The sequence below is a fragment of the Rhincodon typus genome, chromosome 32, assembly GCF_021869965.1.
Source record: "Rhincodon typus isolate 14 chromosome 32, sRhiTyp1.1, whole genome shotgun sequence".
Lineage (NCBI taxonomy): Eukaryota > Metazoa > Chordata > Chondrichthyes > Orectolobiformes > Rhincodontidae > Rhincodon > Rhincodon typus.
This window is the reverse complement of record NC_063363.1, coordinates 4,970,867-4,984,022: the sequence shown is the minus strand read 5'-3', so window position 1 is coordinate 4,984,022 and position 13,156 is coordinate 4,970,867. Positions and strand designations below refer to the sequence as shown.

The following is a 13,156-nucleotide window of genomic DNA, read 5'->3' as shown; positions in this document are numbered from 1 at the left end:
CATGGGTCTAGGCCCGAAACGTCAGCCTTCCTGCTCCTCTGATGCTGCTTGGCCTGCTGTGTTCATCCAGCTCTACACCTCTATATTGGATTAGGGATTAGGCCAAAGCAACAGCCATCAATTCAATGGATTCAAACAAAAATCAAATCAATCTGGAATTGAAAGCTCAGTGATATTGACCATGAAATGGTCTTCGATTGTCATAAAAACCCATCTGGTTCACTAGTCTCCATTGCAGAAGGAAATCTGCTATCCTTACCTGGTCTGGCTTACAGGGGACTCCATGTGGTAGATTTCTAACTGCCGTCTGGAATTGCTAATCAAACCTCTCCAGTCAAGGGCAATTAGGGAAGGGCAACAAATGCTGACCTAGCAAGTTACACCCACATTCCATGTACAAATAAAAAAAATGAACATGTGGCCGTCAGAGCATAAACATGATCAAAAGTCAGAGAGAAAAACTCTGTATGAGAGAGCAGTACTCAGTATAAGGTAGCTCATAGTGTATATAACCAGTTTACTAGACTCACTAAAAGCGAGAGATTAAGGACAAGCTAGAGATGGGAGCGACTCAGAGCAATAGTGGCGTACCCTCGTCAATGGAGTGTCACAGATTGTAGTGCAGATAGCCAATGCTTCAGAGAACCCAGACAGTAACGAATCCATGAAGGGTAATCTGGGCAGAGTCAAGCAAGTACAACCCCTAAATACAGCTGCAGCAGTCCTCGGTAAGGTCACACTGGAGTTCTCTCAAAAGTATTAGCCCCGAAAACGCTGACAAAGGCAACAAGAATGAAGGTTAAAGTAACTTCTCAGATTTCATCAACATTGAAGACTCCAACACATTTAGAAAATATGTTGGAAAGTCAATCAGCTGGAGAAAGATCTTTTGCTGCACCCAGTTTATTGTTGCTCAGCACCTCCTTTGTCTTTGTGCGTGGAATGGGAAACTAAACAATTTATTGGAGCTAAAAGTTTGAAGAAAAATCTCAGACTGGAATGTGGGAAAACTAAAATAAAAACTGAATTTTACAATAGTTATCTCCCAAACTAGAAATTGAAAAAGCCAGAAAAAAAAAGGCATAAATGTCTTAAATACATGACCCTAAAACTTTCTATTCATAATCTGGGTGTGGAGATTCTGTAAATCCCTCAGGATTCCCTGAAATAAAATCCTCGAGATTATCAACCCCTGAATCCAAATTTCCAGATGGCAGAGGTTGGTGTGTCTGTCAGTAAATCGATCCTGGAATATTGCATTAAATGACTTCAAATGCAACAGGACAGAAACTCAAGTCACATGGGAGACCACAAGTAATTATTTTCTAATCAACCTGTTCACACATATGACATCTCTGAAGCAGGAAGGGATTTGAACCCAGGTCTCCTCGCTCAGAGGTAAGGGACACTACCACTGCACCACACAAGCCCATTACCAGATGTATGATTAATACAAGAATAGGGAGAGGTTGGACAAGCTGGGAGCGTAGGAGACTGAGGGGTGAATCTGACAGAAGTGTATAACTCATGAGAGGCATGGATAGGGTGAATGCATTCAGTCTTTTTCCAAGGGTTGGAGAATCGAGGACTAGAGGGCATTAGTTTAAGGTAAGAGGGGAAAGAATACAATGGGAACCTGAAGGGCATTTTTTTTAAAACACACAGAGAGTGGCACGCATACGGAATGAGCTCCCAGCAGAAGTGGTTGAGGCGGGTACATTAACAACATTTAAAAAGGCATTTGGATGGGATACACAGATAGGAAAGGTTTAGAAGGGTTTGGGCCAAGTGCAGGGAAATGGAGTTAGTGTGGACGGTCGGCATGGACCAGTTTGGGCCGAAGGGCCTGCCTCCGTGCTGTTGGACTCTATGACCTCATCAAGTTTCCTGTCCTTGATGGCTACATGGCACCTTCTACTGAGTAAAGACAGCCACTAGGGGTCAGTCTGCACCTGCCAAGTGAGAAGGACAAGGGACAAAGCATGGAATTCACCACCAAGTCAGGTTGGCTTTTGACTTGGAAATGTAAGGCTGTTCCTGTACCATTGCTGTGTCAACATCTGGAATGGTGCAGGCCCCATCCTCCCCACAACCACACCATATGTTCGCCCCATAGACTAATCAAGATAGCTCATCACTTCCAGGGCAACTAGGGAGGAGTAATAGATAACTGGCCCCCGACTGTCCCAATTCACACATGAATAATCAGGGGATGAGACTGGGAGGTTACCTAGTGCCAGTGAGGCAAGGATTGTATCTGGGCACAAATAGTTGACTTTAGAGCTAAGGGAAAGTTTAGAAAGAGGCAGTTCATGAACACAAGAATAACATGAACTCTTTGCATCAACTATAATAAATGCTACAGACACTCAGCACTAGGCAATGGCCTAGTGGTATTAATGCTAGACTGCCGATCCAGAGAACATTCTAGGAACCCAGGTTCAAATCCTGTTATGGCAGATGTTGGAATTGGAATGCAAATTTTTAAAAAGTCTGAATTCAAAGTCTAATGATGACCACAAAATTGATTGTCAATTGTTGGTTCACTGATGATCTTTAGGGAAGAAACTGCCATCCTTACCTGGTCTAGCATACATGTGACTCTAGACCCACAGCAATATGGTGGCACTTAACTATCTTCAGGACAATTAATGCTGCCTAGCCAGCGACACCCTCAACCCGTGAATGAATTAAGGAAAAAAGAAAGCATTATAAGTAAAAAAAAAACCATGATACATTGTTGGTGATTAACTACTTGCAGTTCCTTCAGTTTAATGTTCCTGGCTACACACTGAAGTGAGAGAGTTGCTCTCAAGTGCAATGTGAAATCATACAACCTATAAACACTCACTGATGTCTGTGAAGAATCTTCAGACAAATCTTTACACATCTGCAAAGTGCCTGCTACTAACAAGTATGGGGTACGAAGTTCAGAAATGTAAATACATCCAGTACAAAGTAGGACAGCATTTTGCTCAGTAACAGTTCCTCAGTACACATGCTATCAGCACCTGTGACATCGCAAACAGGAGGTACTAAAAATAATTTTGTTTCTCTAAATATTTCACATCTTGTTGTTCTGAACAAGCACTAGCACAAGGTCAAGAAATCAAAATGTAAATGATAAAATGCAGGAGGCCATTCAGCCCACTTGGACTGTACCAGCTCTTTGAAAAATTTGTCTCACTCCCCCACTCTTTCCCCAGAGCCCTGCAAATGTTCCTCCTCCAGGTATTTTATCTAATTGCCTTCAGAGAGTCACCATTAAATCTGCTTCCACTGCCGTATTCGCCAGTGCATTCAGGATCATATCAACGCATTGGGTAACAAAACATCCTCTTCTCCCCCTGATTCTTTAAGGCAATCACTTTACATCTTAAGAATTTTGGTGCCGAAGAACAGTGACACTGGACCCGCACAGATGTTGCCAGACCTCTGAGTTTCTCCAGCATTTTCGGTGTTACTCACTGCACCCTTTGGTTACTGACCTTCCTGCCAATGAAAATAGTTTCTTATTTACTCTGTCAAAACCCCTCCCTCTGAATGAATATGATATTATATAAAGGTGCAGAAGCACTTTTTTTTTTAGAAAACATAAGTGGTCATTAAGAAAGGTGAAATAACTGCACAGAGGTCAGTATCCTGTCAAAAGTCAACCTTTATTTACACGTGGAGCGTCCTCGACACTGATCCAGCTCCCTCAAAGCCAGCTCTCAAACAGTGAACAGAACCCCTTACACTCCTGTTCCTATCTGTCGGCCAGGGCTCCCTGATTGGGGCTGTTAATCTGGTCCAATCAGGGAACTCATCTTCTATGAGGTCTAACTGGCTGACCTCATTGCAATCGGTACAAAAGGAATAATGAAGGATTTGTAATAAAAAGGTCCCTGATGCTTAAAATCTTCTCACAGTTGTGTATGTTTTTCTGGTTTCAGACTCTAGAGGGGGCAATAGGCATGCCCGTGAATATTCTTGAATAAAATTTATCATTCTCCTCTCCACGTCCATTTTAAAACAAAAAACTTCATCTTCAAAAAAAAAATGCCTTTGTAAAGTAGAACATCCTGACACATTTCAGACTGGCGTTAGTTTAATTGGAATAAGGTGACAGAGCAGGAAGGTCTTGTTGGGAATCAAATAGTGGATGAATTCGACACAGTGAGAGTGTGGGGGCAGAGATTGGCCTAGAATAGGCCATTCAGCCCCTCAAGCCTGCTCCGCCATTTAAACACAATCATGGCTGATCTCAGATAACAAGGTGTAGAGCTGGATGAACACAGCAGGCCAAGCAGCATCAGAGGAGCAGGAAGGCTGACGTTTCGGGCCTAGACCCTTCTTCAGAAAAAATTCAGCCTTCCTGCTCCTCTGATGCTGCTTGGCCTGCTGTGTTCATCCAGCTCTACACCTTGTTATCTCAGATTCTCCAGCATCTGCAGTTCCTACTATCTCATGGCTGATCTCACCTCAGTTTCAATTCCACTTTCCTGCCTGCTCTCCACAATCCTTCAATCCATTACTGATTAAAAATCTGTCTATCACCTTCTTAAATTTTCTGTGTCATGGTATCTGCTGCACTCTGGAGTAGTGAGTTCCACAGAATCGCTCCAGATCTGCCACCCTTCAGCCAAAAATTATACCCTCTTATTCCGGATTACCTCACAAGGGAATGCATCCACTTCATGTCTACTTTGTCAATACCTTTTAGCATGTAACATACCTCAATTAGATCATTCTTCTAAACTCTAGTGAGTATAGACCTAAACTGCTCAATTTCTGCTCACAAAACACTGGCGTTTCAACTCATCATCCTCTCCCGAGTTTATTGAGGCTCCCAACAGAAATAGAAGCATTCATTCATGGAATTATCCCACCCCTAATTGTCCAGATGGCTGTTAAGAGTCTGCCATGTTGCTGGAGTCGCATGTAGGCCAGACAAGGTAAAGATGACAGTTTCCTTCCCTAAAGGGGATTGGTGAACCAGATGCGTTTTTCCAACAATCAACAATGGATTCACGGTCATCATTAGACTCTTAATTCCAAATTATTATTGAATTCAAAGTCTACCATCTGCCATGGCAGGATTCAAACCTGGGTCCCACAAATTAACCTGGGTCTCTGGTTTAACAGTCCAGCAATAATACCACTAGACCATCACCTCCTAATGAGTACAACAATCCAGGCAGACACTCCAGTGCAGTGCTGAGGGAGTCCTGCACTGTCAGAGGAGCGTCCATCAGAACAGACATGAAACCTAGGCCCCATCCACCTGCTTCAGGAGGTGGGAAAGATCCCATAGGGGCAGCACGGTGGTGCAGTGGTTAGCACTGCTGCCTCACAGCGCCAGGAACCTGGGTTCGATTCCAGCCTTAGGCAACTGTCTGTGTGGAGTTTGCACATTCTTCCCATGCCTGCATAGGTTTCCTCCCACAGTCCAAAGATGTGCCGGCTAGGTGGATTGGCCATGCTACAATTGCCCATAGTGTTCAGGGATGTTTAAGTTAGATGGGTTAGACATGGGAAATTGGTCTGGGTGGGATGCTCTTTGGAGGGGCAGTGTGGACTTGTTGGGCCGAATGGCCTGTTTCCACACTGTAGGGATTCGATGATAGTTATGCCTGGTGTGCTGGCCAATGTTTATTCTCAATTGACATTACTGTAAAACAAATCCCAGCATACTGGTCACTGCTGCTTGTGGGATCTTGCTGAGCAAATTAGCTGATGCGTATCGTACTCTTCAGAAAGTACATAATTGACTGTAAAGCACTTTGAGGCATCTAGTGACTGCAAAATATGCTACATAGTGCAAGTCTTTCTTTATTCAACACCCAGAATTTAACAGATATCAAAGGTAAAGTTTGCCATCTCTGGTTGGACATATTCCTGGAGATTTCATTGCATAACGGACAGTCTCCAACCAGCTTGTCTGGTCAAACAGCCTCATTTCCCCCACTATCTTTAATATTTTTATAACTAATAAAGAGAAGGGTTTTCATTTAAAAACGGAAAGAAACAATTTATTGTTCTGATTCGAATTTATTGTTCATGTTTGCTGAGTTTTTTGCTGGCAGCAAAGAAAAATATTTTTCCTGAAACTTCCAGAACATTCCTGAGGGTGCAAGGAGATTTTCCAACTTCCAACTTGTGAGCCATTTTCAGAAACATTCAAATCGTATGACAGGATTAAAATTCCACACCAGGTAGATGCCCAGGACACAATTTAAAGATCTACCCTCAGATCCTGCAAGCATTTGCCTTGTTTTCACTCTGAAAGGTCAGGGAAACAGCTGTCCATTGAGAATCCCTGAGCGGAAGCTGATCTGTGCCTCTGATCTCTCCCTGCCCCGACTTAGCTCGTGCACACCCTAAAGGGGCGATAGCAACAGAGCTTTGCTAGACACACCCCAAAACCCAACAGAAGTCCAAGTCTAAACCTTACAGGGCAAGAACCTTGCTCCATCTCTGTGATCAGCTCACGCAAGTGTCATACAGCGTGCCACCCAACAGGCCATCAGTGGGGAAACCACCGAAAGAAACAATCAGTGAAAGTGCTGAAAATGACAGAGGTGCATGTTGCTACTTCTCCTGTTGGACGTTTCTCAGCTGCTTCTCGATTCGACGTTCCACCCGCAGAAGTCTGATCTTTTTCCAGAGGTTTCGGGTCTGCCTGCGGCTGAACTTCAGCTCGTTCTGAAACAGTGTCAAGTGGTTTGCCATATGCTCCTGGTCCCTATTTGCAGCGTTTCCCATGACGTTCTTCAGGATCAGTGTCCAGTAGGCCGAGATGTTGGAGCCTTCTGTGATTGAAGCGAGAACCTTCACCCCATCCTGCTCCTGGCTGAGTGCATGCAGCTCCTGTTTCCCACTGTCACTGATTTCATTTAAATACAGGCTGAAAACAAAACACACTAACATTATACAGTGCAACTGGTGGTGCAGTGGTAGCGTCCCTGCCTCCGAGCTGGGAGATCTGGGTTCAAGTCATACCTGCTTCAGAGATGGATCATAACATGTCCAAACAGGTTGATTAATCTAATTAAACTGCAACAAGTGACATTTAACCATTTATCTGCCCAAACTATGAAATCCTGCATTTATATAGTGCCCCTGAATAACCCCACAAAATATTGAGAATGATTTTTTTTGTTATTAACACAGACTTCACAGAATAGAATCTCTACAGTGCAGTTAGAGGTCACTTGACCCATCAAGTCTGCAGTAACCCTCCTTAAAAGGACTCCATCCTATCCCTGTAACCCCACATTTAGCATGGCCAATCCAATTAGCCTGCACATCTTTGGACTGCGGGAGGAAACCAGGGCATCCGGAGGAAACCCAAGCAGACACGGGGAGAATGTGCAAACTCCACACCGACAGTCACCCAAGGGTGGAATCGAACCCAGGTCGCTGGTGCTGTGAGGCAGCAGTGCTAACCACTGAGCCACTGTGCCATCTTGTCCTGGGGAGGTGGGGGGCACACGTCATCCCAGTCACTTCTCTATCTGCCTCAGAAACACAGACAATAAGAAAAAGTCCGTGCCAGAAAATAGAGGCTTTCAAAATATCAATACAGAGACAGTGGCTCAGTGGTTAGCACTGCTGCCTCACAGCACCAGGGACCTGGGTTCGATTCCACCCTCGGGCAACTGTCGGCGTGGAGTTTGCACATTCTCCCTGTGTTTGCGTGGGTTTCTTCCCACAGTCCAAAGACGTGCAGGCTAGGTGGATTGGCCATGCTAAATCGCCCATGTTCAGGGATGTGTAGATTAGGTGGGTTATAGGGGGATGTATTTGGGTGGGATGCTCTGACCCTCAGAGCAAATTTGTTGGGCTGCAGGGCCGGTGGTGGTGATGGTCTATATCTGGAATGTTTAGATCAAAGGACAAATGAAGAGTTGCTTGAAATTGCAACAGTGAAAAGAACTCTTTAAAAAGTGATGTTCAGAAAAGAAAATGTCAGTATTTTGGCCAATTTGCTCATTATTTTGAGCAGAGCTGGAAAGTTACAGGAAGCTCTTGTAGAGGGTAAAATGGAGGGCAGCAGAAAGAGGAGCCAAATCGGGGCCAACGTTGAACAAAAGACATCAGAGAGCAGCTGCAAATGAATGACAGGGCGATGTGTGAGGAAACTGTAAAACAGACAAGACAACACCATTTCAGCACATCCCTTTGACAGGAGGAACTGTAAGCAACGACAATTATTAGAACATCCCGAGACATCAAATGGACAATCTGACACGGAATCACGTACTAAAATCGGAGAAAATGTAACTAAGAAAGCTTGGATAAAGCTAAGAGACAGGGAGGTTTTTAAGAAGTGTTTGAAAGCAGGATTGAGGGGTGGTGGAGGGGGATGAGAGAGGGAGTTTCAGAGGCAGCTGAAGGCTGAGCTCTCAAATGATGCAGCAACAGAGGCACCGGGGTGGGATGGAGTCACATTTCACAGATACGTGTAGAATCCACAGGCATTTGAGAGAGACATGAAGGAGGACTGGGAAGACCAAACTCATTGCCAGTGATTGAAACATGCAAGATTAAGATCATGAGGGGTCTTGACTGGGTGGACATGGAGAGAATGTTTCCTCTTATGGGAAAATCTAAAATGAGACAGTTTAAAATGAAAAGTTGCCCATTTAAAAATCAAGGTTAGGAAGGCGCATTCTTAACATGGCCAGGTGCATTCCTTCCAATATATGTCAATGGCAGATGACAGACAGGGTTAGGGTTAAGACCAGGAGAGATCCCTGATCAGTCATATCTTGGAAAAATTATTGGATAGCGATGGAAGAAGCTTCACAGTCCAGACTACAACATGCAGACTGCCTTAGCAACTCAAACTGTAACACCACTGAGGCTAAATAGTCACTCTCTGACAGCTACTGTTCTGAAAACTTCTAACATTTGATTTACTGGCTCGACAGCAGATTGTGTGGGGCTTGTCCTGTCTTGTCTGCCATCATTATTCCTCTTTTGGTACAAAAAAAGCCACACACTGATATAAAAGTTAAATTACTGAGAATGCTGGAAATCTGAAGTTAAAAAAGTGCTGGAGAAACTCAGCAGGTCTGGCAGTATCTGTGGAGAGAGAAAAAACTCAATGTTTCAAATCCAATCTGGTTGAAGTGTGAAATTGGACTTCAAACTTTAACAGTGTTTTGCACTTCAGCGATGCTGCCAGACCTTTTGAGATTCTCCAGCGTTCTCCCCTTTTATTTAAGCCACACATTCTGAAACCAAGACAGGCCAACAGCTAACCCTTTTATTAAAATACAAAAAGGGCTGATGCAGGCAAAAAGAACAAACAGATTTCAACACCACACCCGCTGATTAAAGGGATTATCTTGCAACTTTTGACAACGTAAATGCATACTTCAATTTTCTGCTGAACCATTTGAAAAAGGAATAAAAAGGAAGTCATCACATTTTACAATACAGCTCATACAAGTAGAAATAATTGAGCTCAAGTCTGCTGACAACTGGCAAAAATAGCTTGCAGTTGTTCTGTCTCTTCTTCACCTCGGATACAAATCTCTGGGCTATTGACCTGGAGATATCTGTACTTGTCCAATTCTGGCCTCTTGACCTTCCCAGAATTTAATTGCACCCCCCGCTCCACTGCTTGCAGTTAACCCTAGGTAAGGGGCAGAAATGCAGCTATCTGATTGGCTAGCAGGTCCAACAGTGCCACAGTTTGGAAGTGGATACTACTGGTATTGCAGTTAGTCCCAAAAAAAGACCAGAAATCACACAACAGGTTTATTTGAAATCACAAGCTTTCAGAGCCTCGCTCCTTCTTCAGGTATTAGTGAGAGAGGTAGTATCAGACACAATTTATAAGTAGAAGATCAAAGGGCCAGGCCACTGATGAGGATGTTCTTTTACTTATAAATTCTGATACTACCTCTCTCACTAATACCTGAAGGAGGAATAAGACTCCAAAAGCTTGTGATTTCAAATAAACCTGTTGGACTATAACCTGGTGTTGTGTGATTTCTGACCTTGTCCGCCCCAGTCCAACACCGACACCTCCACATCATGAGTCCCAAGAAAGCCAGCAAAAGGAATCCTAGACCCAGGGAAGTGAACACATTGGACTGGGAGCATTTGGCAACTTTAGAGGCAGGGGCAATGGAACAGTGAAGGGAAGGGCTTTTGAAGTCTGTACAGGGGTCAAGGAAGTGTGATATTATCTTCTGGCTGGGTATGTGGGGGATATGCATGATGGGCACCCACCAAAGCTAGTAACTCCATTCCTTCTCGCACCTAGAAACTTGGAAAATAAAAACAGGCTGTTCACTCCCACCTGCCTGCCCAGGCCAGCTGTGTTACGTGGACCAATAATATCCCAGATATCTGAGCTTTTAACCAGTTAGACAGACCCCTTATTTTACATGACCTCCACCCCGCTGAGTCACCCAAACAGAGACTGAAGCCAAGCCCATGGTTTATATGTACCTCCTGTGATTGCCATACATTTACACTGTGATGGTGTAGCCCCGTGTCTCTGTACTCAGTACAGCAACAGCACTCTCTCCTTCTCTGACACTCAGTAGCAGCAGTCTGTACCACCCACAATAGGCACTGCAGCAACTTGATAGCCCGTTCCAAACCTGTGATCTCTACCATCTACAAGGACAACGGCAGCAGATAGAAGGGAACTTTGCCAACTGCACATTCCCCCTCCAAAGCCACTGACCATTAGGATGAATTAGAATGATATTTCCTTTCCTTCAGTGTGGCTGGATCAAAATCCTGGAACTTCCTTCCTAGTGGTGCTGTTGGTGTACTGACAACCACAAAGCCTGCAATGCTTCAAAAGGACAGCTCACTACTACCTTCTCGAGGACAGTTAGGAATGGGTAATAAATGCTGGCCCAGCCAGCAAAATCCACATCCCATGAGTGAATTTAAAAAAAAAACTTATCAAATAGAGATAACAAGGTGCAGAGCTGGATGAACACAGCAGGCCAAGCAGCATCAGAGGAGCAGAAAGGCTGACGTTTCGGGTCCGGGCCCTTCTTCAGACAACGTCAGCTTTCCTGCTCCTCTGATGCTGCTTGGCCTGCTGTATTCATCCAGCTCTACACCTGGTTATCTCAGATTTTCCAGCATCTGCAGTTCCTACTATCTCTTATCAAATAAAGAACCGGTATTACTATTCCACTGATGCTTGCTGCATGATTGGTGCATTCACATCAACAGAAGAACGTAACAGGAGCTCTGCAGCTCCCCCTGTGAATTTTTATCTCTCTCTCTTCACTTACAAAACACCAAAAGGGGCCATGTGATCTAGTGCAGCTCATATCTACAGCCCTACAGAGGGTGAATGATGGCGGATGCTGATACATTGTGTGTGAAAACACTGGTGTTTACTCACTGAACGGTTTCTAACGTCGGATGTTTCTTGATCATCTCCACAAAGGCCATGGCAGCCTCCTCACTGATGTTGTTACTGGCTAGGTTGAGATCTTTCAGCCATGTGTTCTCTCGGATGTAGGGTGTAAGCACCTTCAATCCCTGATCTCCCAGCGACGTGTGAAGCAGTGATAACCGAGTCAGTGAATTGTTGTGCGCGATGGCAGGCCCGATACAATTAACTGCAGCCTCAGACAAAACGTTGTCACAAAGCCTGGAAAGAAAGCATCCAAATTGGAGAGTTCATCACAGTGCAAAAAGAATCAAAGGGAACCAGAGATGTTGTGGATTGACACTGGTCTGTGTGAAGAGGAGTACCATTCCCAATCAGCTTTCCCTTCAAGTGAGATTCTAGAAAATGTGTGACTCACTACCAGGCCACAACGGACACCTAACTGAGTCTGGGTGTGCGTGTACACATGTATGTGTATGTGTGCATCTGTGTGTGTGCGCGCATGTGTGATTAAAGTAGTAAGTGCATGGCTCAAAAGATTGGTGTGGGAGAAAAAGGTTCAAGTTAATGGAACTTTGGCACCAATATTGAGAAAGGAGGGAGCTGTTACAAGGGGAGCCCTGGCAAATGGCATAACTAGGGCCATGGATAGTAGTTTAAACAAAATACTGGGGAGTGGGGTTCAGTTACATGGAATACATAGAGAAAGTTAAAGGGGGCAAGAGGGCTCACAGAGATAATTAAAGTTTCCAGAACAAGTAATAGGACAGAGTGTGGAAAGGGTCAGGAAATTAGCTTCAGGCACAGCAGATGAGGGGATGACTGAGAAGGGGTCAGTCAACGCAGGACTGAGGGTGTTGTGTTTCAGTGCACACAGTCTACAAAATAAGGTAAATGAGCTTGGAGCGCAGATTGAAATTGGCAGGTATGATGCAGACGTGGCTGTAAGAGGATTAGGGCTGGGAACTAAATATCCAAGGAAACACGTCCCATCGAAAGGACAGACAGATGGTCAGAGGGTGTGGGATTGCCTTGTTAGTAAGAAACAGAAGTAAATTATATCAAGTCGGAAGGCGTAGAATCTGTGTGGGTAGTGTTGAAAAACCACACAGGAAGAAAAGACTCTGTTGGGATTGTACACAGGTTTATGAGCAGTAGTCAGGATGTGGGGAAGGAAATAAATCAGGAGACAGAAAGGCATGTCAGAAAGGGCAATATTACAATAATCATGGGGGATTTCACTATGCAAATGGACTGGGAAAATCAGGTTGGTAGTAGATCTCAAGGAATTTGTAGAATATCTACAAGATGGTTATTTGGAGCAGCTTTTGGTAGAGCTTATGTTAGAATTCTTTGAGGAGGTAACAAGCAAGTTAGATAAACAAGAGCCTGTGGACGTGATCTATTTGAATTTCCAGAAGGCCTTTGACAAGGTGCCACAAAAGGAGGCTACTAAATAAGAGGATCGGCTGACTGGCAGAAGGCAGAGAGTAGGGATAAAGGGATCTTTTTAGGATAGCAGTCGGTGACCAGTGGATTTCTGCAGGGATCAGCATTGGGACCACAACTACTCTCGTTATAGGTTTACAATTTGGATTAAGGAACTGAGAGCATTGTCGCTAAGTTTGCGGATGATACAAAGATAGGTGGAGGGACAGGTAGTGTTGAGGAAGTGGGGAAGCTGCAGAAGGACTTGCCAGGCTGGGAGAGTGGGCAAAGAAGTGGCAGATGGAATACAATGTGGGAAAGCATGAGGTTATGCACTTTGGTAGGAAGAATAGAGGCACAGAC

General features: G+C 44.4%; 1 protein-coding gene across 2 annotated transcripts in view; it reads right to left on the bottom strand.

The window, feature by feature from the left end:
- Window positions 1-5,986: 5,986 nt before the first annotated feature.
- Window positions 5,987-13,156, bottom strand: part of nlrx1 (NLR family member X1) — a 28,325-nt gene continuing 21,155 nt past the window's right edge. For both annotated transcript variants that reach the window (XM_048615666.1, XM_020517295.2), the window contains exons 6-7: window positions 11,375-11,626; window positions 5,987-6,889 (exon numbers count right to left, since the gene is read on the bottom strand). In XM_048615666.1, coding sequence (XP_048471623.1) covers window positions 6,574-6,889; window positions 11,375-11,626 — 568 coding nt within the window. In that variant the 3' untranslated portion in view covers window positions 5,987-6,573. The remainder of the gene's footprint in view (window positions 6,890-11,374; window positions 11,627-13,156) is intronic.